This window comes from Mus caroli, unplaced genomic scaffold (assembly GCF_978045245.1).
Source record: "Mus caroli unplaced genomic scaffold, Mus_caroli_1 scaffold_13, whole genome shotgun sequence".
In the NCBI taxonomy this organism is placed as follows: domain Eukaryota; kingdom Metazoa; phylum Chordata; class Mammalia; order Rodentia; family Muridae; genus Mus; species Mus caroli.
In genome coordinates this window covers 37036729-37062839 of record NW_028227268.1, presented here as the reverse complement: position 1 = coordinate 37062839, position 26111 = coordinate 37036729, and the positions used below count along the sequence as shown (strand labels likewise).

Sequence of the window (26111 nt, the reverse complement as noted above, 5' to 3'; positions counted from 1 at the left end):
GCTGCCAGACCCTGAATCCTACCATTTCAGAGTTTATGAATTCTTAAAGCCTGTTCATCATGTAATTAAAACCACAGTTGAGCATGAAACTGCCTTAGTGGCACCAGAAGATTATATAAAAAGGGGTAAATGTGTCTCAGCAGGGCTTTTAGCTGTTTTGTCTGCAATACACTCAGTGCAAACATTCCCACCCAGTGTCCTTAATATGCATGGTAAATAGCTGCTGTCTAATAGCACACAGAGTTAAACAGCTTAATAGAAAATGACTATGTGTTCTCCCCTCCTCATCACAGCTGATTCGCTGTCACCAGTCCCGTGGAGGAGCCTGTGGAGACAACATTCAGTCTTACACTGCCACTGTCCTTAGTGCTGCTAAAGTGAGTACCTCACGAGTTTCTACAAGTTGTGATCGTGTGCAACAATTGCCAGGTTCGACTGCTGAATCGTGAGGAGATCTGCTCTCATTCACAAGTGTCGAATACATGTGCGAAGTCAGAATGTTTTGCCAACTGTGAGAATTAATCTTTTGAGGTTAATAGTTTTATTGTGAAGATTGTATGGTTTGTACTTACTCCATTAAAAAGTTAGGTGTATTGCAACTGGATTCAGGTCTGGTAACTAATTAATCCCATCTTGCAACAGACTGTACATGGTTGAGCTAGAGACTTGGGTTCTTCTGTGATGTGCATTGTCCACTACACTGACAGGCTCATGGACATCCCTGTGCATCTTTGACTAGTTTTGAATTTCTTGGCTCCAAAAATTCCTAATGAAAACTTGAGTTGGTCCCCTGACACATTCAAAGATTCTTTCATATCTAGAGGCTGGCCCTCTTGATGTTTGCCCAGTGAATTCTCTCTGTGCGTGTGAGGGTTAATTTTGATGGTGCCTGTGAAACTTTGAGCTGATTATAAGGTTTCTTACAACCACCATTCTTTTGAATTGTGAAGTCTACAACAGAACAATTCTAATAATAGGGATGACAGAGTGAATCTGAATGACAGCATGTAATCAAAAGCACAACTGCTCAGAGGACAACAGTCTAAGTCGACCACAGAGAAGGAATCAAAGGTCACACTGTTTCATGTTAAATACAAAAATACTTCAAGATTGTCACAAATGCTTGCATGATGTGCATTAGAATATGTCCCTGGGCTCGATGAGAACCGTTACATACTTTCCAGTCGAAAGCAAAGTAAGGAAATGTCTTTACACTTACAGCACTGTATGTTTATATTTCTACTTTTCTTATATAGAAAGACAGTAATTAGGCAGACGCATGAGTGTCCCCCCGCCCCCCTGCATTTAACAAAGGGATACTGTTTTGAATGTTGAATTCTTGAACTCAACTGTCTGTCCTAGTGGATCTGGTTGTACATCACTTTTAGTGACCTAGGGCTGCAGTTTAGTACTTTGTTTCTAGAGGATTTAATTTCTTTTTTTCTTTTTTTTTTTCCTCTTTTCTTTTTTGTTCTGGGAAGGGGCCTGCGTTCATTAAGAAAATGTTTTGTTGTGGGTATATAGAAATGAGGCTTGATGTAATGAATTCAAAATGACAAGTCTGAACCCTGTACATCCCACACCTCGACACTGGGATATGAGGTGTGTGTTCAGGGCTTCCTGATTTAGGCTCTAAGAAATTAAGTTTAACATGTCCTGTTGCCTTACAATTGTAATCGTTACACTTGGGAGGCTGAGGCAGGAGAGTTGCTGCAAATTCAGGTTAGTCTAGGGTACACAGTGAGACCAAGGCCAGCCTAGGCTACAGAATGTGACACTGAGTATACACTGTTGGTCTCCCTGAAGATACTAAATTTAAAATACTTTTATTTCAAAGGGGCATTTATTATTGAATTTATGTGTGATAAGCATGTATTCCATTCCTGTTCTGTATCCACAGCTCTACAGGTTAAATTTATAGGTATACTTTTCATTCAATCATATATTAAATCCTGAGTTAAGTTATATTTATAACCAACTTAAATGTCTGTCATTAGTTTTGAAAACTGAACAGAAAAAATCCATATATAGCATCTATTTATTTGGATTTATATCTGAAAGCATGAATATTTTAAAGTTCCTTTAAAATATTGTCCAATCATTAAAAATTCATTTAATGGTATTTTTATTATTTTTAAGATAGGCTTTCATGTAGCCCCTGCTAGTCTCAAACTTAGTATGGCTGAAGATGACCACAAAATTCTTTTTCTTCTGCCTCCACCTCCCAGACACAGAGTGATTTTAATTTATATCTGTTCTGTGGATTTTTGTACATAGACAGAATTGCAGTGTTGCAGTAATTTCTATTCCAGATGCTAGTTTTTCCTTGTAAGGTACGGCATATTATCTATTGTAAAACTGACCTTCCAAGAAATGCAGTAGTTCCAATTTTGCATAGTAACTATATGAATTAGTATAATCCAGAATCCTCCTTTTCTTATTGCTGTTGTATTGTTGGTATGAGCAGTGTACTTTTCGGTTCAGAGTGTATTAAATTTATTTGAAATAAAGGGGCTAAGGAGACAGCTCGGTAGATGAGGTGCTTTACCCCAACTCCCACTCACACAGAAGTTTGATGGCCTGGTATGTATTCTATTGCCGGGGAGATTTGGAAACAGAAGGCTCCTGGGGGCTTGCTTGTTGGGCATTTTGGACAAACAGCAAGCTCTAGACTCAAGTGGGAGATTCCATTTCAACTTTAAAGGAAGGTGGGCTGCAGTAGAGGAAGATAACTGAATCAGCCTCTGGCCTCCATCTGAGTTCGCCTCACCATGTTCTCTGCATGCCTCTATACACACAAAGAGACATAACTTCCAAAGATTACTTTAGTGTTCTTTCTGTAATTTAAGGATAAATAATTATGCGGCAGGTATGGTGCTCGTATACCTGTTGTCTCAGCTGTTTGGTAGGCTCATTTGAGCTCATATGCTTGAGACTTCCCGTGCAACATGGCAATACCATGTCTGTTTCTGTCTGTCTGTCTGTCTCTATCTTGCTCAGACACACAAATACAAAAATAAACAAGACTGAATACATAGTGCAGTTAATAAGAATAAGAGCAATAAGGTTATGCCTAATTTTGAAAATGATTACATGTTGAATAGCTGAACTCTTTGAGCAAATCAAGCTTGTTAGTCCTGGTTGTGTTGAATACGCCCTCAGGTTCTCACTTACGAAGTTTACCTCCATATTTTTCAGAAGTTATCCTAAGATTTGTTTAAAAGCTCTATTGCATACAAAAAGAGGTTAGCTCTTCTGTTGTACCCTCCACCCCTGAAGAGGCAGAACCCTAATCACATTAGTATTACAGTCACATGGTTTCCTGAAACCCACCAACATTTCACTGAACTCAAGGGTATCGTCATACCTCAGTCCCCAAACTGCTAAGACTTCAGGCAGGTGCCAATACCCGGCCACCTTGCAGGCCCTTTATGTTTCAATCCAAACAATGGGAGGAGACTAATCAGATGGTAGTTTCTGGCAAGGGTAATTACAATACATGACTTCCTAATTCTAAAAATGTGGTGTGTCACGTAGTATCTTTAGAACCTTTCTAGAAGAACAGATTATCCCTAGGCCTGGGTACCCCACCAGGGGGCCTGGATTTCTTTGATTCTTTTATTCTAACTCATCTGTGGCTGAGGAGTGGCCCCAGGTCTCAAAAGTTCCATAGTAAAATATACATGAATAAGATGACCAGCAAAGTTCTCTCTGCTGAATTCTAGCACAAAGAACCAAAGCCAAGGGGGGCACAAACCCACAAATCAATTGCAACTGTTTTGTTTTGTGCTAAAATCTCAAACTGCAGTGATTATAAAACACATTAGTGTTCCTCAATTAGCAGCCAAATGTTTGTTTCAATAATTCACAAGAAATGACTTACACCAATTCTGTTAGTGTTGTTGAGTAAGCCTCTGAAGGACCAAGGGAACCCGGCGCCAGTGTATTGATGTGAGAGCAGAGCAGGAAGCCTGTTAACCTCTGAGATGCCTCAGCTGCCGCTCTCACGCCATCAGTGCTAATGGAGCTGTTCCCGGGCAGAGGCAGCCAAGCCTTATCAAGCAAGCCTTTCAGTGTGAACGTGTCTGGTTGTATATCCTCTGTGTTTGCCCCTGAGCGTATCAGCTCACGCTTTTATGGCAATGAATAGCACTAGAACTGGGGCATGTAAAAAGTGCAAAGAAGTGCAGGGGAGCAGGGCAGAAGGTAGACGAAGAGTCAGCACGAAGACAGAGGAAAGCGGTGTTCCTTATCCACGAGGGCCCGAAGAATGTGTGTGTCGTTGGAATGAACAATGACTTGATAAAACCATCTTTAAAGCAAAATGCACCCCTGAATTTTATAGTCATCAAGTGTGTGATGAAGCCATTAAATTAGCTGTAAGGAAACCAGGGGAGGTGAGTGCTTTCTGCACCAAGGAAGACTTTGCTTTAGAAATAACTCAAGTAAAATTTTAGCAGTCTTTCGTGACATCCATATCCTATGAGAATGAAGTACATCGTTAAGCACTTGTTCCCGAGGGTAGCAGATAGGATTCTATAGTCCTTGGACACTGGTGGTCTGTCTGTCTTCCCACTTTATCCAAGTAGGTAAGAGGCACAAAGACTTGCTACAAAAATATAGTTAGAGCAAGGTACAACCTAGGAATAGAGATGATAAATTGGATGGCATTTTTGTACAATCTGGAGTATAGTTAATATATTTAAATTTCCTTCAATCCCGGATTATTTTGTAAAAGTGCTCTCACAGAACAGTATTGTAGCAGCAAGGCAGCTGACCATGTGATTGTAAAAAAGTGTAGACACATTATATGTTCTCTTGCGTTGCAGGCAGGTCTGCCGCAGGCTCCCCGGCCGTTTTGAACCTTTCCTGCCCTATCAGTTATCCTATATCCATTAGTGCTAATGGTGTTGCTCTGTTAAGACTGTTGGCGTTAAGTTATCAGATAACAAGAAGAAACCCTGGGAATTTTTATTAAATCAATTGACCACAGTGGGGAGAAAACACATGGATATAAGTCTGTGAGGAGAGAACTGGTAAACACAAGTCAAGATTTTATAATTGTAATCAGAGAATCTCATTTGCACAACTTCTTCCTTAGCCCTAGCATGGAAAATTAACTTTTTTTCTGTCTACATAAGGAAATTCAGATGGAAATTTATAAGGAATTCAGAGGGAAAAAATCTAAAAGTATAAAATTTGGTCTTGAGAGCTGCTCTGAAATCAAGAAAATGTAGAAAGTCTTATTTCCATATTGGGGCTCTAAGTACCTATGAAATAATATGTTTATCTTTATAGTAATCTAGTAAGACAAAAAACAAAAAAAACAAACAACAAAAAAGAGGCAAAGAGCACTAAACTAAGTAAGTGACCACTAAGAAACATGGGCACTCACACCCACCCACAGGAGGGATGAAATGGGAGGGAGGGAGGGAGGGAGAGAGGGAGGGAGAGAGAGAGTATGAATGAATGAGAGAATATATTCCATATTCCAGGTAAGGTTATTTTCCCCGTAATGCCAGGCTTTCATCAGCACCACAGTCAGAAGAACTGGTCTTTAATATTGTAGTCTAGACTGCCTGTTCTGGCTCCTGTGAAGATTATCTCTTTCAATAATCTGTTACTTGTATAGTTTTCTCTATAGAAATAAGTATAGTTACTATCATTGCTCTCAATGTGTAGTCTTTTATAACGGCACAGGTCTATTTTAGAGTTAGAATCTTTTCCCACTTAGATATTGAATTACAATACTTAAAAAACATTGTCACATGTCCTGCTCTGTTCTAAATCATATGTTCTAAAATATGTACATTAAGAGGATACAATAAAAGAAATATTTTTGTAAATATAAAGTTTTGTAAATATATACCCCTAGTAAGTGAAATAACTCTGTTCTTGTAATTATTATCACTTACTTATGGTATTATTGCAGCATAGTAACGTTGGTGCTGTTTTTGCTGACATTTCCAATCACGTTGAATGGCTAACTGAACATCTGTGGTGTTTATTTCTATGTAAGCTATTGTAAGGGCTTGAGGCTAGGAAATTGATTCAAGTACATATTCCTGTTTAGACCTCACATTTTGTTGTAAGTCTTAATGTTTTGTCTCTTGTTATGTAGACACTGAAAAGTGGCCTGACGATGGTTGGGAAAGTGGTAACTCAACTGACAGGTACACTGCCCTCAGGGGTGACAGAAGATGACGTTGCCCTACACTGCAACTCAAGACGGAGCCCCTTGGTTCCAGGCATCATCACAGTCATAGACACTGAGACGGTTGGAGAGGGCCAGGTAAGCAAGCACCCCAGTCGAAAGATATTGTGTTATCTGAAAGGTGGAGCCCGTGCTAGAGTCAACCCAAAGGTACTTTGCCCAAAGCGATTTGTAGTTTGCTTGTTTGTTTGTTTGTTTGTTTGTTTGTTTATTATATGTAAGTACATTGTAGCTGTCTTCAGAGACTCTAGAAGAGGGAGTCAGATCTCGTTACAGATGGTTGTGAGCCACCATGTGGTTGCTGGGATTTGAACTCCGGACCTTCGGAAGAGCAGTCAGGTGCTCTTACCCACTGAGCCATATCACCAGCCCCCGATTTGTAGTTTTATAAATCATTTCTTGCCTGATTTTTCTCACCCATTCTAGGAAAGCAAATGTTATTTTCAGTCATGAATGTTTAAAACCTAAAGCTGAAGAAATTGCCTCTTACCTACATGTGTTTTATAAATACTTTGCACCTAATAGCAGTATTATGTTTAAACTGGGTTTTGGTATAATGTCATGGTATAATCTATACCACCAAATTAATACATTTCTCCTAAAGACATGGAAAGATAGGAAAGCATTCTGAAAAACTTACATATATGATGGAAATAAGAAACTAAGTAACAGTAGTTCCCTTAGTTTAGTGTATTGTTTGAAATTTTGAAAGGATTTTATATTTTTAGCTTTTGAAGGACAAGGTCTCACTGTCCCCCAGGGTGTTTGACAGTCCTTCTTCCTCAGTGTTCCATGTGCTGGGCTTACAGGCAAGAGCTACCGTGCCCAGATAACACATTACAAACATAGAAAATTGAAATCTCAAGCCAGAAAATATATAAGACAATTTCCTGCTATAAAATCCCATATCTACAGACAATAAATCTAGTTAGAATCATTTAGAAGGTGACTCAATGAAACACAAAAGAGGATTTGCCTTTGTATTGTTGATCATGAGATGTTTTTGGCAAAACACCTCCCACATTTCTCTCCTTTTCAGTTTCTTTCATATTGTAGTTAAAATATTTCTGTAATGGCATAATTTTAAAATCTTATTACTTAAGGTTATAATTATAACAAATACTAGATATTTCTAGAACAAAAGGTAGTAAGTTTATTAAAAACACTGTTAATACAGAGTATGTATTTATATTACATTCAGAAAATGAGTTTCTAAAGTATTGACTTTAATATTGCATAGTTTGTTGAGATGTCTGCGTCCACAGTATATGGGTCAGCATCTTGGTGAAAAATTACTTTTGGCAGCTACTTGAGTGCTGTAGAAGGATCAAAAGGCACTTTGAGAAAGAGTAGACTTCGATGCAATTAAAACAAAAAATTCTTTGAAATTTTATGTTAAGATTGGTTGTGTTAAATTTTAAATAATAGTAATTTTCTGCTTCTTCCTTCTTAACATTGAACTTAACTAAATACATTGTTTGTATTAATGTTTTGTATGTGTTTTTCTATTGACTATTAGAGAAAAATATTTAGAGAGATAGAAAAAAACTTAATGTGAACTGGCATATCTGTTTTTGTCTGTCTGTCTGTCTGTCTGTCTGCCTGAGTCCTGGATTTCAGGGGCCACTCTGTAAAATAGTCAAGGGATATGGATATTATTGTTCTATGGTGAACAAATGGGTCATTCGTGAACCAAGGGTGCTTATTGAGAAGTCTTACCAGAAAGATTATTTGTTTTTATCACTGTAGTTCAGGGAACACCACAGTTTTTCTGTCTGTCTGTCATCTATCTGTCTGTCTGTCTATCTATCTATCTATCTATCTATCTATCATCTGTCTAATTTCTAGGACAGGAATAAATAGTATGCCAATTTCACAGAACTATGTTTTTCAAAGCAATCAGAATCCTGTAGTACAATGCTGCCTCTTTTGTTCATTTACATGAATCCTCTTTTTTTCGGCAAGACAGCTTTGTCTGAGATAGTTTGGAGAAGCAGACTGCTTTCCATCGTACTGCAGAGCATGAGAGGGAACGCAGCACCGGTTCTAACAAGTTGTGTTGCTTTGTGCCCATCTCTGCCATGCTCTTCCCTCCCACGTACATCTCAGCAGTTGCACACTGTCCTCTGATTTAAATCCACTGAGACTTTAATAGAGTTTCACTTTCACTCTGGCAGCATATAAAATCTGATTCACCATCTTTCTGTTGCTGTATTGATTAATTTGATTTTATGGCGATGGGATCATCGCATGGGAACTGCATTAAGGAGGAATGGATTTAATTGACTTTGTGTCCATTTTCATCTTTGTTACTTTCATGGTTTATTTAAAAGCATTTCTTGACTGGAGAAGTTAAGTGGTATGATTTGCCTTTTACACATTTATGTAATCGAAGTCAGCAATGTGGCAGAACCAATAAATGAAGTCCGATCCCTCAGACTGGCTTTCTAAAACTGAGCGGGCTTCGCCTCTGACCAGGTATCCTCATACAGCCTTTATTAGGTAATTTGTGCTGTGTCGCTTAGTACAGTTTTTGATGCAAATTATGACTTCATCCTGCTTAGATAAGTAGTCAGCTCCTATTGTAGGAAAACTATCCTGCACTAATGATGGTTTAGTGATTTGAAGCTTTAGGCATGGTAATGAAACAATACGGAGAACCCTTCCAAGAGCATATTAGTGTTTATTTTTGTGCATTCTGTATGTAGAACAGTCATAGTTTTCTATAGCATAGCTTGAGTTTGCTACATGTCAACACTAATGTCTTTTTTTGCTTTGTTTTTATTATTGATAACTAGTTGAGCATGCAGTATTAACTGCCTCCCAAGGACATGTTTAGGGGCTAGGGTATAATGTGATGAGGATTTATAATATTTAACACAGAAAATGAACAGATGACAAACATTTCACAGAAAAATAATCCATAAATGAAATCTTCACAACTCATCGTCAGAAATTTTCAAGTTAAAACTACATACTAGAGTCTGAGAAGCTCAAAAGTTTGTCAATATATTCAATATGTTTCTATTATTTTAAAAATAATTCACTCCCATACCTCAACTCTAACTCCACCTCATTCTCTTCATGTCTGACTTTGTAGCCTTGGCTGGCCCTGAACTTTCTATGTTTCTAGACCAGGCTGTCCATGGGAGACTGCCTGCTTCTGTCTCCCATGTCCTGACTGACTTTTGTGCCATTGCTTCTGTCACCTCCTTTTCTTCACAACTATGAAGATACTTCTCCATAGTGTGATTTTTGAACATCTCACATAAACCGAGTCAAGTGTTTGATGTATACTTCTAGAACATTTGTCAAGATTCTTTTCCACAGCCGGGCGTGGTGGCGCACGCCTTTAATCCCAGCACTTGGGAGGCAGAGGCAGGCGGATTTCTGAGTTCGAGGCCAGCCTGGTCTACAAAGTGAGTTCCAGGACAAGCCAGGGCTACACAGAGAAACCCTGTCTCAAAAAAAAACCAAAAAAAAAAAAAGATTCTTTTCCACAATTTCTTTCTGACTGTAGAATTAAGAGATTTCTGCTAGAGAGACTCTTACTTTAGTTGGATTAATGACACCCCCCGCCCCAAGTTGTTTGTTATATTCAGAATTGGCAGGTAAAGTGTGTAGATGCTGTTCAGTACTGGCATTGTGAGGTGCAGGTCATCTCTGACACATGCAAGTGTCAACCTGGAAGCCTTTGGAATGATGCCATGCAAGTAGGCACATGCATTTGAAATCTTGAAGAATGTGAAAGAGAAGGACAAAAACAATATTAGAAGAAACACACTAGTTGCAGTGCAAGAGTCACAAGGTGGAGTCAGGAGGATCAGAATTTCAAGGTGATTCTTAGCTTAAAACAGATTGACTCTGAGTTACACAGCAAGACTTTTGTCTCTAAGCACAGATAGAACAACAGTAATCATCTATGAATCAGAAAGCAAGATCTATACATACACATACATGCTTCCCTATGCTGTATTTCTTCTTTTTAAATATTTATTTTAGTTACATGTAAACTATAGTTTATATAGAGTTGTCTGCATATACACCTGCATGGAAAGAGGGCATCAGATTTCCTTATAGATGTTTGTGAGCCACTTTGTGGTTTCTGGGAATTGAACTCACGACCTCTGAAAGAGCAGCCAGAGTTTCTGACTCCTGAGCCATCTTTCTAGCTCCTTCATTTACTTAATATTAATATCTGAAAAGGGGTATATTGGCCACTTTTTGAGTTGATATTACACATGAGTGTTATATCTCTGGTGGAAATGTGCCATTGAATAAAGGTCTACATTTTACTAAAATTCATTCAATATCAATGAAAATATATGTTGGTATACATATCATGGTCTACCCAGGGACTACTAAGAAATAGTAACACATACAAGCATGCGCGCACACACACAGAGTTTGAGACAAGGTGTCTTTGTATAGCCCAAACTTGTCTTATATTTGAAATCTTTCTGCCTTAGCTTCATGATCCTAGGGATTATTGGTTTGTAGTAGGATCCCTGGCTAAAGCTATTTTTTAAAAAAAAAACACAAAAGAGGACAATTGGGATAACAACTAGTTTTGATATATTAAAATTTGTAGCATATTTAAGTTTAACAATATCAGTAATCTCTCTGTTACTACTATAAGTAGAATCAAATTCAAAGGTATCTAGATTAAGATTAGATTGAAAGCTAACATTTTATTAAAGTACAAACACCATGAAAACAACAATAGTATTTGAATGTTTATATTCATGCTATTCTATGGAGAGTATCTGTCTGCCTTCTGTCTGTCTTCTTGCACTTACACACACACACACAAATGCAGGCCTGCCAATGTCATACCTGTAGGCGTCAGAAGACAATTTAGAGGTGGCAGTTCTTTTTTCTGTTGTGGGTTCCAGGGCTGGACCTCAGGTAGTCAGGTTTGTGGGGCAAGGATTTTTACCTACTTAGTCTTCTCGATAGTTTTTGTTTTCTTTGCACATACAAAATAAACAAACTTAGGAAATCTCTAAATAATTGTTAATAAGCAGTGGATTTGTAAATAAATCACAGGCAGATCAAAGACACTTAATAAAATTAGGAAGTGTTTTGAACTTGATGGAGATAAACAGTCCTGAACTTTCTGGTAGTGGGTAGAACAAAGTGAGTAGACTCCAGCTTGTTAGGAGAGGAGACACCTCTTCCTTAAGGAAATAAATAGCGCAGAGAGCAGAAGGACATCCTCTAAAACATGAAGCAAAAAAATAATAAGATGAACAAAAATCAGAAAAAAAATAATAAAAATCTTAGAAGTCTTTGAAAAGATAACAGAATGATTATATTCAAAGAATGAGTTGGAGGTTTGTCTAAGCAATATGACAAGAAAATTTATGGTAACAATTGAATACATTTTATGTAACAGCTTATTATGACAGTTTAGTATTATTTAAATCATTGAACTATGAGGTTGAAATCAGTGACTTTTATGGCATGTGAATTGAACCCAAGTAGACCTGCCTGGCCACAGTGCAGTCCTTGTTGTGCCTATTAGGCAAAGAATTTACTTTGTCTTTCAAGGCAGGCATTACTTAGGTAAATGCTCATAGGACATTACCAACATCCTTACAGTCTAGATTCCTGTTTTGTTCTCAGGCTGGCCAGGAATCTTACTGCCTCATCTTCTTGTGTGTCTGTAACACCATAGAACAGTATATTTCCAAATCCAAGATGGCTCAGCTGGTAAAGGTGCCTGCTGCCAAAGCCTGCTGACTGGAGATCTACTTGATAGAAAAGAACTGACTTTTGCAAGTTATGCTCTGACTTCCACTTGAGTGGACACACAAGTGTATAATAAGAGTGTAAAACATTAAACATAATATAAATTGCAATTAATAATTACTCTAATATTATTTGCTTTATTTGTATTTTTCACTCTCTGACCTCTTTAATAACAGGGGAAAAAGTGATTTTTTTTTTTTCCTAACGAAGTCTCTATCTATAGTCATGTCAAGTGTTTGTTTTGGAGTTTATAAACCGTCTGGGAGGGGCATATATGGATTGATGAAGTTGAGGTCAATTGGATGAGAATACCTTTCAGTGTAGTGTGGGCATTTTCTTTAAGGGATTGAGGAATGTGTGTTGTGGCTGCATGCTGTTAGTGACTAGGGTTAACCAGTCTGTCTTTTTCTGCAGGTGCTTGTAAGTGAGGACTCAGACAGTGATGGCATTGTGGCCCACTTCCCTGCCCACGAGAAGCCAGTATGCTGTATGGCTTTTAATACTAGTGGTAAGTTTTTTTGTAAAAACCATGTATCTCATAGTTTTCTAGGAAATAAGTTTGGACATTGAAAATGTATAATGGGGCTGGGGATTGGAGAGAGAGCCCAACAGTTAAAGCCCTTGCTGTGCTTGCAGAGGCCCTGGATTCAGCTGCTAGCACCCACATGTAGACTTACCAAGTGGCTGTATCTCTAGCTCCAAGGGATCTGATACCCTCTTCTGGTCTCCATGGGCACTGCATCCATGCACACAAACCCACATGGAGAAAACACATAGTGCATGTGTATCATAGATAATAATAGGGCCAGTAAGTGGTCTGTGAGTGACTCAGGCTTCAATTTCATTCCACCTCACCCATCCAAAGTTTCATCATCTGTAAAAGGATGTTTGAAATGCAGCAGTTGGCAAGCAGTGTTCCTGAGGTAGCATTAATTTTTGCCTTATAGCCATGCCTCAAATTCCATTATTGCTAACTTGAATTTTAATATATCAGAGACATGTGTTATTTGTTATGAGAGTTGTTTTTTCACATGACAGTGTAATAACTTACTTTTAGTTTTCTCTGTTTCCCTCACTGTTCTGCCTTCTTGTTGCTCCTAAAGCATGTGATGATGACTAATTTAACAAAAATGTGGCTGGGCAGTGGTGACGCACGCCTTTAATCCCAGCACTCGGGAGGCAGAGGCAGGCAGATTTCTGAGTTCAAGGACAGCCTGGTCTACAGAGTGAGTTCCAGGACAACCAGGGTGACACAGAGAAACCCTGTCATGTGGAATGCCCTATTATCCGCTTTTCCTTTAAACTTTCTTTTTAATAAAGAAAATATTGACCTGTTAGATAGAACAGTAGTTTTCTAGCCACCCACTGTTAGGAAGAGTTCTCACCTAGCAAGAAAAGCCAGTTTTCACTGTTTGCATGAACAGAATGAATGCCAGTTTCTTGGTTTGAGTTCTGCCCAGGATAATACTGACTGCTTGGTTTCTAAACAGAAGATGAAACCACTGTTTGTTTCAACGCTGGCTCTGCCTTTGCTAATGTACAGGCTTCAGGTCCTGCTCATTTGGGGGATGTATCTGAGAGTTTTATCATTCTTATCTCATTACTGTCACTTAAGTACTTGTCATTGGGTGATCTTTTTTCTCTCGCATATGTAGCCCAGGCTGGCCTCCATCCTTAGTCTGGGATGGTGGGACATTGGCTTGGTCCACTATTCCCAAATTTCATTAGTGTTTTGTCTGGCTTCTCAGTGTGTTCTGTTCCTAATTGCATTTAGGTGTGTGTGCATGCACAGTGCCCTCCTGCACAGGTGTCTAAACCAATGACTGTGATTCCTTTTAGTTTCTTTAGTTTCAGTGTTCAGGGTAGCAGAGAGATTTTTTTGTTACTTTCCATTTGAATTCTACTTTACAGATTCATTACTAAGCTGGGTATTAAGCATGAGGATATGAAATGAGTTTTTCCCCGTTCACTGGCAGAATTATATTGTTAGGTCTTGAGTTGTATAATTTGAGTGGATCTTAATGCAATATGCACCTTTTGTATTCAAATTGACATAGTTGATGTATTTGAGTCTTTCATTTCAATTGATGGGTTTTTATTGTACAGTAAGTTTTAGATTCTTTACTAAATGAAGCAGTTCATCTTTTCCCAAGGATGTTTCATTTATATCATGAGATTTTTACCTATATTAGCCCACTAATCATGCCTTGCTATTTAAAAGTGATATTTTTATGGGAATTGTAATAGATAACAATAGTGCTTGTTGGAATATTGCAGTTAGGAGGGGTTCTTAAACAATCAAGACACATAAAATAAGTTTTTGGCATTTTGTTTCTAAAGCTGGGCCTTCTCAGGCCCGCTTACTTTATGAATCATATTATACTTAAGGATATGATAAATATAACTTGTTTTAGTCTTTTTCTTTAAAAAGAGACATAGTCTTAGATGACAGTTATATGTTATAATATGTCTGGACAATAGAGGTAAGAAAAAAACCAGACCTTTGGCCATCTCCTGGGCAATGTTCAAATTCTGTAAGCTATGCTTGGTGGCCTACCACCACCACTGTGAGGGTTAGCAGGGCAAGTGGACCCATGGTGCATTACTGCTGCCTTTGTGTTCTGTGGGACCTTTCAGAAACAAAATTAAGGGATGCCAGTAAACAGGCTTGTGAAACTTCTTGTTGAGCAGCTGTGTTCAGTTTGCTTTTTAATTTAGCGTTCCCACACTTGTTTATTAGCTGAGACTCTGAGTCCAGAATCAAAACAAATATTTTAATGGTAGTGTTTATGATTTGTTTGGAGATGCCTTGCTGAGACCTTGTAGGTTCAATATGGGTGGTATATGTCTTTTGCTTTCAATTATTTAGGTATAAAATGAGTAACATTTTCTAGAGAACTTTTGTGTTCTACTTTTCAGGACAGTTTTAGGTTTTTAGCACAGTTGAGCAAGAAGTCGAGTCTGCACAGGGCCATTCTCCCCATGAGCGCTCCCCTTCCTGAAGTCCTTCTGTATCTCAGGGAGCATTCGGGGACAGGACTTGGCCCTTTCCCAGATCAGCACCCACCCTCCAGTTTAGTGTATGGCCCACTTATTCTTACCAAATTCAGAACTTTTAAGCTGTTGCTTTAAAAAAATAGATGTGTTTATATATATATACATATATATATATATATATATATATATGTATATATATGTGCTTGGTCTATATCTGTGTGTACCTTGAGTGACTGATGCTCACAGAAGCCAGGACAAGGTGTCTGATCCCCCAGATCTGCCGTTAGGGACAGTTTTTGGCCAAAGTATGGATGCTGGAAACCTAATTCTGGTCCTCGGAGCCATGTCTGCAGCCACTGAGCTGTTGTCTCTTACTATATTCTGCTCATATGTGTGAGCTGTAGCCTCTGGGAGGTTACAGAACCCTGCTTTGTGCTCACAGGTCTAAGAGGCCCTGTGAGCTTGGTCTCTGAACTTCTGTGTCAGGTCAACCTATGGTCAGGACTTGATTCATTTTTGTTTTGCTCTTTGCTCCCCGTCCCTCCCTCTGTCCCTCCCTCCCTCAATGTTCCACCTTTAGTCAGTCCTCTCTGCTTAGTGAAGAGTGTTCTTCTCCTTTCATTTTTGTTATGGACATAGTTTTCTTATCCATTCAGTAAGAAATTGCATTTCTTTCCTCTTAATGGTTTTTTTCAGAGGAAAAAAAATCAGGTTTTTTTTTCTTTTTATTTTTTATTATTTTTAACTTTTATTTTTTATTTTTGGTTTTTTGGAGACAGGGTTTCTCTGTGTAGCCCTGGCTGTCCTGGAACTCACTTTGTAGACCAGGCTGGCCTCGAAATCAGAAATCTGCCTGCCTCTGCCTCCCGAGTGCTGGGATTAAAGACGTGTGCCACTTGAAGTTTGTATTTGTCTAGTCTTTCTCCCCACCTCCCACTTTTGCCAAATTTCAGCTGTAACTTGGTATCTTCCTGCTTCAGTCTAGGAATCCCATGAGAGACCCTGTTTTTAAAAAAGTAAAGTGTAGAGGAACAGAGGCAACCAAGTTCAGCTTCGCACCGCCCCATGTGGCGCCATGTTGTCTGGCCTCATGTTAGGTGATATATAAGAAGCCTTCTCTGAAGCTCATGAAATGTTATGTCCTCCGCATCCCTTCCCATTTCAGTTCACGTGAACAATTACTGTATCTTCGTGGCCCTGCATCAATACTTCCTCCCTTTTCTAATCAATAAAAGAGGGTATAAAATTGCCATCTCAAACAGTATCTGAACACATAGTGACACCCCACCAGGTGTTCTTCGCTCCTCTTTTTTCCCCCCTTCTCTGTGGTGTTTTGAGGTTTTCACCGATAAGGATATTTCCTTACGCGTTCTGAGTAGAAGTAAGCACTTACTTTGCTTACTGAGCTGTTTAGTTCTTCATGAATTTACACTGAAAAACTAAATTTATTAATTCCATTAGAGTTTTTCATAATCATGAAAAACTCTAGCACTGCCAAGTTAAGTTATTTTCAATTCATGGGTTGAATAAAATCCACTCATTTCTAAGTTATTCCTTAAGTAGCAGTTATTGCCTCATCTGAATTGTTTGGGTGGTCCATGCTGGCATGTAGACATTATAAAGATATTCAAAATTAAACTCTATAATAGATAGGAATTATAAATATCCTGTGAAAACTACATTTTATTTGAGAAATAAAAACAGTAGGTGAGTATGTTGCACACTGTCTCGGCTTAGATGTCAAGACAGATGTACTCTTTACTAAATTGGGAAGCAGAAATGAAAGTGAGTTCCTCGACTGGGTGCAGCACTGAGGACACCTGTGGGCTAAACCTCCTCACTGGCATTCAGTGAAAAGTCCAGAAAAGTCTTCTTCATTGCAGAGTGTCATGCTCTGCAGAGGTGTCACTTCTGCCAGCTGAGCTGCTGGGGCTATGAAGTGAAGCACAGTGACATGTCAATGATTCCTCCTCAGCAGGCATGCTGCTTTTCCATGCATTAACAAGGGGAACATGAATGTTAGGGCTCCAGCAAAGTAGATTAAACATTCCGCCTCTGGACGGTTAGCTGAGTCTTTAACAGAATAGAAGTTCTCCTCGTTACTCTAATGCTGTGTTTTGAGAGGAGGTGGCCATTTGGCAGCTAATTGTTAAAGAGGTTTTAATTGGGTATTTTCCCCACGGAAGCTATTCCTATTGATCGATGCAAAGTGTCATGAGACTCCCTGTCTTTATTTTTACTAATAACAATAAAGACTCACAGTTGTATTTTCAAGTCATAGTTTATAGTTTTACTGTATAGTCTAAGCTACTTTGTACCCCAAACCTAGCCTCATCTCAAACTCATGGTTTAAAAGGTTATTCTTTAAAACTATCTATTCTTTGATGATTGCATATACACATGCGTTATGTCTTCTTTTTTATATATTTTTAATTGGTTATTTTATTTATTTACATTTCAAATGTTATCTCCTTTCCTGGTTTCCCCTCTGCAAGCCTCCTATCCCCTCCCCCTCCCCTGCTCCTTTCATATACACATATATTATGTCTTTTTATCTTAATCCCTCAAGGGTTAGTGTAACAGTCACAAGCCACCACACTTACTGTGTCACAGGAATTTACAGTGTAATAAGGTCTGAGAACTTTCTTCTAACAGCACTGTTCATCAATACTTTAACATTGCAAAGGCAGCCGAAGAATATTACCTGCACTACCACTATACCCTGGTGTGGGGTTGTTATTCTGTTACAAATTTGCATATGCTGTCTGGTTTCATCATCTTGCAAAGTGCTATGTTTAATCAGGTTAGACTTACTCCAGTTATTTTTGCTCCTTTTCAGTTGTCATAGTGTCATCCTATGAGAGAGAGAAAGCTTAGTGGGGATTAGGATTAATGAGTGTAGTACCTGATACTTTGAAAAGAAGAAATTGTAGTTTTGTTTTACACATCTTATACATTACATAATGTACATGGATACATTATACAATGTAAATATTTTATTATATTAAGTAACATGATAAAACATCTATATAACATAATTTCAAATATCTTTTCATGTTAGTGCTATGCAAATTCTAAAGCAACTCTGAATTTGCAATAGCCCATTCTTACTTGATTGAGTGGCTATGGTTTTGTAACTCTGAATTAGTAGGCAGTGGGGATGTTTGCAGTGGGTACTGTGTAGACTTGGACCTACAAGGCACAGGTGGATGGCTCCGTCAGTGAAATGTTTGCCACAAAAATATGAAGGATCGAGTTTGGATCCCCACCACCCATATGGGTAAAGCTGAGTGTGGCAGTCAGTGTGTCTAGAATCCTGCTACTGGGAGGGCAGACACAGGATACGTGTGGATTGCTGGGAGGCAGCTTCGTGAATTGCTGGACTCTAGATTCAGTGAGAGACACTGTCTCAAAAAATAGAGAGAAACTGATTTAAGTTCAAAGATAACCAAATAAAACCTCTATAAGTAAACACATACGAGAGAGAGAGAGAGAGAGAGAGAGAGAGAGAGAGAGAGAGAGAGAGAGAGAACAATATTATGTAACTATCTAGATGTACCTATAACACATATTATTGAACCTAAAGAGGGGGTGTACCCAAATATATTCAAATACATACATTAACATAAAAAAACCCCAAGATTTATTTGATGATCTGCTTGTGCACTCCACCTGTGTGTTAAAGCACCTGGGCCCTCACTCTGTACCTGGTCTCTTGCTTTGCCTCTCTGCTCTCCAGTGAGGGGCTTCAGCCTGGAGCTTGCCTCGTTCAGATTAGTCTATTTTCTTGCTATAAATTAAATATTAGTTGAGATATTAACTTAGCTGTAGTTGAGTATATGTCTGTGTATAATTTTCCATGGGATAAAATTGCTATGCATTCAACATACAAGCTATGGGTTTAGAGGTCTAATCTCCCCAGGTCTGGCCACTTATAGATCTTGAGGACTTAGTATTACTTTGTTCCATATTTATAGAGGACACAAATGGTTTTCTCCTTAGACTTCAGAACATATATTGCTTGCTGCCTGGGTTTCCATGCTTCTGAATGTTGATGGCAGCTAAGCATGCTGTTCCTCAGGTTTTACAGAGATAAACTTTGAGACGTTTCCACTCATTTGTCAACCAGGTTATAATTTATCCCCACCTTCCTATGCCATAGTTACCTCCCTGGATTCACCTTTTCTATGATTTAATATTGCTGCCCTCTCATCAGCTTTCCTTTAGTAATGGTAGGATAGGGACGCTTTTATCAAGTTTATCCCTTGTTGCACTTGTAGGGTTTTTTTTTTTTTTTCTGTCTTTACTTTTTGCTAATGGTTAATTTTTGAGAGTGAGTTTTTATGCTGAATATAATCGACTCTGTCTTCCCACTCCCCGCCTCTGCTCTGTCTTTCCTCCTTTCACCTCTTTCTTCCCTCCTCTCACCTCTTTCTCCCTCCTCCTCAGTCTCTGACAGGGTCTCATTGTGCAGCCTTGGCTGGCTTGGAACTTGCTTTGTAGACTGAGTCAGCCTTGAATCCACAGAGCTCTGTGCCTCTGCACATCCTGGGATTGCTGGCATGTGGCATAATGTCTGGCTGATAATGTCTGGTCTTATATGGAGTTGCAAAGAATATAAAATTAGTCAAACTAATCATGTAAAAGATGAATAAAACTGTTTATATTACAAAATAAAAGACTGTATAGTTAAACACAGGCAGGAATAGAATAATCTATTAATTTTTTAAAGAAAAATAGAATTAATTTATCAAGACAAGTATAATGTTCTTAGTGAATTTGGCTGGGAAAACAGGATATTCCTTTAATTAAAAACATACACACAATCAACTTGGAATAGATCACAGAATTTTAAATCTAAGACAGGGAAACTTCAAAAAAGAGAGTGCAGGTTATATAGCTCTTAACTCAGAGAAGGGAAAAATGCCTCTCGCTCTTAAAGAATTAGCTGTCATCCAAAACTAAGGGCAGCTCCAGCGGCTCCAGTGCTCTCCCCTGGACTCAGAGGGGGTGTGACTGCCCTCACTCACGTGTCTCTGCTCGCTCAGAGTTAGAAATAGTAAAATAAATTCTAAGCAAACACAGATATGTGAAAAGAAAACTCAGTTTGAAATTTGTGAAAGTCACGATGTAAATATCTGTAGAGTGGAGCAACATGCAAAGTAAAACCAGGAAACATAACAGATTGGCCACTGGGATGATTACAATTTCAAAGGATAGACAATGGTTGAAATTTGTAAGCATCTGGGAAAAGATGATTGTCATTTTCAAAACAGTTTGGCATTGTCAAGCATTTAATATCTGACCACAGCATCTTGCCTTTCCATAATCAACTCATAGAAATAAAGCAGCCACACAGAAAGTAGTGTTGAATACTGAATAAATAGCAGTTTGAGTGACAGTGTTCAGAAAACGGGGACCACTGGAGAATGGATACAGAGACGGCAGCATGTCCTATTCTGTGATGTAAGCAAGTCAACAAACTGCAGTTACTTCTGGTGAACAGACCCAGAACTCCTGTGTGAGTGCTTTTTGACAAGGTCTTACATACCATCTCAGTTCTAAAGCAGGCAGTATGAATTCATTTTAGGAAAGAGGTCTGTGGTTAGCCTGGTGATGGGGAGGTAGGTGATGGACAGTTGCACACATTAGGGATACATTTCTGACACCTCTGTCTTAGTTTTGATAACAACTGTGTTGATGTATTAGACTCATAAAAATGACCTTTTAAAAATGAATACATTCATTGTAATAAGGCTCAAGAAATTAGGAATATATTCTGATGTATAATAAGAATAACAAACATTTGGAAAAATAAGGGACTTATAAACATATACTTAAATATAAGTATACTGCAATTTCTATTTGATAACACAGGCCTACTGCAGATTGTAACGTTACAGTAATTATTTTGGGGGTTATGACATAGGCTCTGTTGTGCAGCTCAGGCCTGAGGCCTGGCGTTTTGTTTGCGCAGGCATGCCCAGGTCACAGTGTTCAACACTGAAACCTGAGGGAGAGAGCCAGAGGCACTTCCATAATCCTAAAAACCTCAGAGTTCAATCTTTTATTCTCTAACTGCTGAGGTTAGGTGGCTGGATGTATGTTAAAGAAAAAAATGAGTCAGAAGTGCAATGTATGTGTGTAATATCGTCTTTCTTTTGAACCTATGTTGGTTACAGATATAGACAACTCTAGGAACGACATCAACACAATCATCTCTTTTGTTTTCTTAGCGCTGTTTCCTTCAGTGTTTCTCACAGGATATTTTGTAGTGCATTTTATAAAGATTTACATTCTTGTCTCCTAAATCGGAAGAGTACATTGATGACCGGGTTGATTATCAGTGTCTTTAAAAAGCCTAAGTAACTGCTGGAGAAATTCATGCTCTAGGGTTAGATGCTTAGGCCAGAAATGGGGAGCTTGCATTATGTGGCTCTAGCCACAACATGGCAAACAAAAACAAACAAACAACAACAACAAAACCAAAGCCTCCGAGAGGGGGAGAGACAGAGACAGAGAGACAGACAGACAACTGTGGTGGTGGAAGAAAAGCAATTCAGAAGTGGACTCTGTACTTGGGGACTTTGAGCTTTGAGACCACTGTTGTGAACTTGAGCTGATTTTCTATCAATACTGAGATTCTACTTTTTATTTATTTATTTATTTATTTTACACATTTGACTCTATGCCACTGAAAGTTTACAAGTATAGGTCAGATATAATACCTTGCAAAAATTAATGATAAAATATAATTGGTAAACCTTGTTTTATGAGTACTACAGTGTGTTGTTCCATTAAGACTTGTGTCTGACCCTGTCCTCTGCTTATGACTCTTTGGAAGAGAGTGTGAATAACTGGTAATTTGTCTTTGAATTCTCGTGTGTGTACATGATGAAGAACCATTCAATTAGATAGGTGTTATAAATAGGACTTTGGAAAAAAAGACAAATCATGTTTCCAAGATTTTATAGCCTGTGTTCACTGCTGTTTTGCTAGTCTTTAATTTCATTCTTTGGTCTGACCAGCTTTGCCCATGTGAAAAGACTTAGCTCTGCAGAAGCCACAACAGCCTCAACTAAGCTCACTCTTCTGCAGCCCCCTCAGACTCTAGAGAACACCGAGTACTATCAGGGCGTCAGCCCCCGCCCGCCAACACTGAAGCTCATCTATCAAACTTGAGGCTTCAAGTGAGCGAGAGGAAGCTTCCAGATAAACACACAGCAGCGCCTAAATAGCTAATCACTCTGGGCTTCCGCTTCCAGGCCCTATAATTAGAAGCCCTTCTTTTCCTTGTATTCCCAGATGACGCAAATGCTTTTTGTGGCTTGGCACCTCATTTGGGGCGTGGGTTTAGTTTATGGCCAGGCCAGCGTCTGGTTTAGTCTTCTGATGCTGCATAAATAGTTCTCAAGCCGCAGTCTATGCTGTATGACTTTTTCCTTTTATGTATATGTGCTTTAAAACTTGTTTTCCAGAAAAAAAAAAGAGCTTACTGTTTTCAGTATGTATGTAAAAGAGGAAATTGTACATTAAAAAAGGCACTTGATTCTGTAGAAATGCACTAGCTGTTTCTTCCTTTTCTCTGCCTTTTCAAGTGTTTATGTTCTAAACGTTTTGTGGAGCGTATAAACTCATTTACAGACTAGGAAGCCAAATTTGGATGAATGGAAGAGGACAGCATCTGAGGTAGGATTTGTGTGCTTATAGAGGTGCAGATGGTAAGGACTATTGCTCTACAAGAGAGGTTGACTTAGAAACAACCAGAAAGACCATATTTAAAATGCTCAACTGTGATTGCCACTCACATGTAGAACAGTAGTGGCCTGATTCAGTCAGCCTTTCATTTACTTGCTCATTCTGAGGAGAATGTTGTGAGTGTACATTTATACACACACACACACACACACACACACACACACACACACAGTCTCTCTCTCTCGCTCTCTCTCTCTCTCTCTCTCTCTCCCTCCCTCCCTCCCTCCCTCCCTCCCTCCCTCCCTCCCTCCCATTACAATAATGTTTCTGTTGTTTGTTAAGTGCCCCAAACTGATTTTTGTGGAAAGGTAGAATCAGAAGTCGGCAGCTGCGTTGGGTTATTCAGACTTCCTGTGACTGAGCAGAAAGCAGGAGTGGGAACAGCATGCAAGCCTTGAGTCCCAGCATGGCTGGGACGGAGCATAGACACACACAGGGTGGCTCTCAGGAAGACAGGCATGTGAGGGCGCCTCATGGCCATACCTAGATATGGTGGGAGAGAACCTAATGTGTCTATTAATTATTACCCATTATTAAATTAATATAATAGTTGCTACTTTTCATTGATTAAAATGTATATAGCCAGAAAAATGGTTAGCCAGGGAAATGTCACCTTTAGATGGACTGTATCCTCCCATGTTAGTGATAGCCCTTACTTCTGTGCCACTTACTCATGCCCTTTATTACCGTGTGTCAACAAAACACTCAACACAATAAAAGAAAAGAACAGACCTTGGAAGTTAGGTGTGTGCAGCATGCACTATGGAACAGTCAATTTAGAATAAAAAGGGATTATTTCTCAGAACAACAGCTTAAAGCTCAATATTAAAAAGAAAATTTTCTTATTTCCCTAGAAGAGGAGATAGCATGACCAAGAAGGCCGTTTTCATCTGTTGCACTATGGCTCTGCTAACCCTGGGATTTCCTCAAAAACGGGAAACTCAACTGCTAATTTATGGTAGCTGGAAACTGTGTTCTCATTCTTCCCCAGCCCATTTAAAAATAATTCTAGGGCTGGTGAGATGGCTCAGTGGGTAAGAACACCCGACTGCTCTTCTGAAGGTCTGGAGTTCAAATCCCAGCAACCACATGGTGGCTCACAACCATCCGTAATGAGATCTGACGCCCTCTTCTGATGTGTCTGAAGACAGCTACAGTGTACTTACATATAATAATAAATAAATAAATCTTAAAAAAAAAATAATTCTAAAGAGCCTGCCTGTGGTGGTACATGCCTTTCCCCCTGCATTCTTGTGTCATTAGTCTAAAGATTTATGTGCTTTGGGGATGATGCAGAGGCAGGAGGATCTCTGAGTTGGAAGCCAGCCTGGTCCATAGAGTGATTTCCAGGACAGCCAGGGCTACACAGAGAAACCTTGTCTCAAAAAACGATGATGATGAGGAGGAGGAGGAGGAGGGGGAGGAGGAAGAGGAGGAAAAGGAAGAGGAGGATAGTACAAGTAGTAATAGTAGTAGTATAATAAGAAGCCAAAGTAAAAATAAAGGTTCTTCTACTCAAGCAAAGAAAAAGTAAGCAGACAGCAGATAAATTAATCAACATGAAGTTATATTTCACTCCACTAATTAATGTACTACATGAGAATGTAGGGAATGAAATAATTAAAGTCATATTGAATTATAGAGAGATGCCAGTGGTCCGTAATTTGACGAAGCGGCACCACGCAGTAGCTTTTCCTGTCCTCCCAGGCAGGAGGATTGAATTTCAGAACTAAGGTTAGCAATTAATACAGGGACTCCTGTATTAATTGAGGCAGGGTCTCTCGTTGGCCTGGAGTTCACCACTTAGGCTAGACTGGCTAGTGGGTTTGGGATCCTCCTATTCTATGTCTTCAGTGTGCACCACCAGGGTGGGCACTTTTACATGAATTCTAAAGGTTTGATTTCATCCACGTAAAACCATCATATCACCACACCAGCCCAGCCATCTTCCCAAACCTCAGCATGTTCTGACAATTGCTGAAAACTTGGTAATTTTTGGATATAAAATTTCTTCCTGCTGCTCATAAAGGGCATCCTGCTTCCTCTGTTTAGTAGCTTCTCTGTTGGTACTGGTGTGAGATTATAGAAAGAATGTGCTTTATTTTAATTATTTTATTTTATAACTAATATCCTTTTCCCCATTCTTAATACTTAAGAATAGTACTGGTTGTTCTGTAAATATCTTATCCACATACATAATCACTTTTATTTTTATCCTTTACTTTTTTATCTTCCAGGAATGCTTTTAGTCACAACAGATACTCTTGGCCATGACTTTCATGTCTTCCAAATCCTGACTCATCCTTGGTCATCATCACAGTGTGCTGTCCATCATCTGTACACACTTCACAGGGGAGAGACCGAGGCCAAAGTAAGTGTGCGCTCTCCCTGAAGGGATTGATTTCTTGGTGCAGTATGGCAGTTGAGGTAATTGGAGATTCATATCAATTTGGAGATTAGTATTTATGAGAAAACAATATTCTCTGTATTAGAGTAAGTTCTAGTAAATTGTGGAAAGATACCTAGTCTACCTAATGAATCATAAGGAATAAACCCTACCTCATTGTTATTGAGGACTAGAGAAATGGTTCTTGCTGTTCTTCAGTTGGACCTATGTTCAAATCCTAGAACCTACACCAAGCAGCTCACAACCTCCTGCAGCCACAGGAGAAGATCAAGGAGAGCCAGTGTTCTCTTTAACTAACTGTGGGCATCTGCACACACTCATGTGACACTCATAAACATCCACACAGTTAAATAATGAAGTTTTCTTTTTAAAAATGCTGACATGTGAGTAATCAGCCTGACCTTATTCTTTATCCTGTCTCCCTTTTTTTGCTCCAAAGGAAACCCTGCTTCGAGGTCTGTTTCTGAGGGCCTTTTTGCTAGGCACTTTGTGTTTTTTAAGCTTTTTTATGTAAATTGGCCAGTATTGTAGATACATACATATTTTCTTTTAAGAGTGTGTTTTCAGTTTCATTTTGAGACAGGGTCTCATTACACAGATAGGCTTTGAACTTGCTGTGTAGCTATGCATAGCCTTGATCTCCAGGTCCTCCTGTCTCCACTTCTCCAGTGCTTGGATTACAGCTGTGTACCACCATAGTATGCAGGAGTTAATTTTTAAACACTTATGGATACAGATATGTAAATGCTATGCAAGCATGCATTTCACAATACTTTCCTTTATAAAATCTAATGGTTATCTTATTAGGTAGGGTACCGGGATTCTTACATGTACTCAGATTTGGTTTTTGTTCATTTTGTTTTTTCGAGACTGGGTTTCACTGGCTTGCTTTGGCTGTTCTGGAACTTACTCTGTGGATCAGTCTGTTCTTGAACTCATGGAGATCCGTCTGCCTCTGCCTCCTAAGTGCTGGTAATAAAG

At 38.9% G+C, this 26111-nt stretch overlaps 1 protein-coding gene across 8 annotated transcripts in view; it reads left to right on the top strand.

The window, feature by feature from the left end:
* Positions 1 to 26111, top strand: part of Bcas3 (BCAS3 microtubule associated cell migration factor) — a 481599-nt gene that overhangs the window by 112046 nt on the left and 343442 nt on the right. For all 8 annotated transcript variants that reach the window (XM_021178140.3, XM_021178141.3, XM_021178147.3 and 5 more), the window contains exons 12-15: positions 294 to 377; positions 6122 to 6292; positions 12383 to 12476; positions 24961 to 25094. In XM_021178140.3, the coding sequence (XP_021033799.1) occupies positions 294 to 377; positions 6122 to 6292; positions 12383 to 12476; positions 24961 to 25094 (483 nt within the window). The remainder of the gene's footprint in view (positions 1 to 293; positions 378 to 6121; positions 6293 to 12382; positions 12477 to 24960; positions 25095 to 26111) is intronic.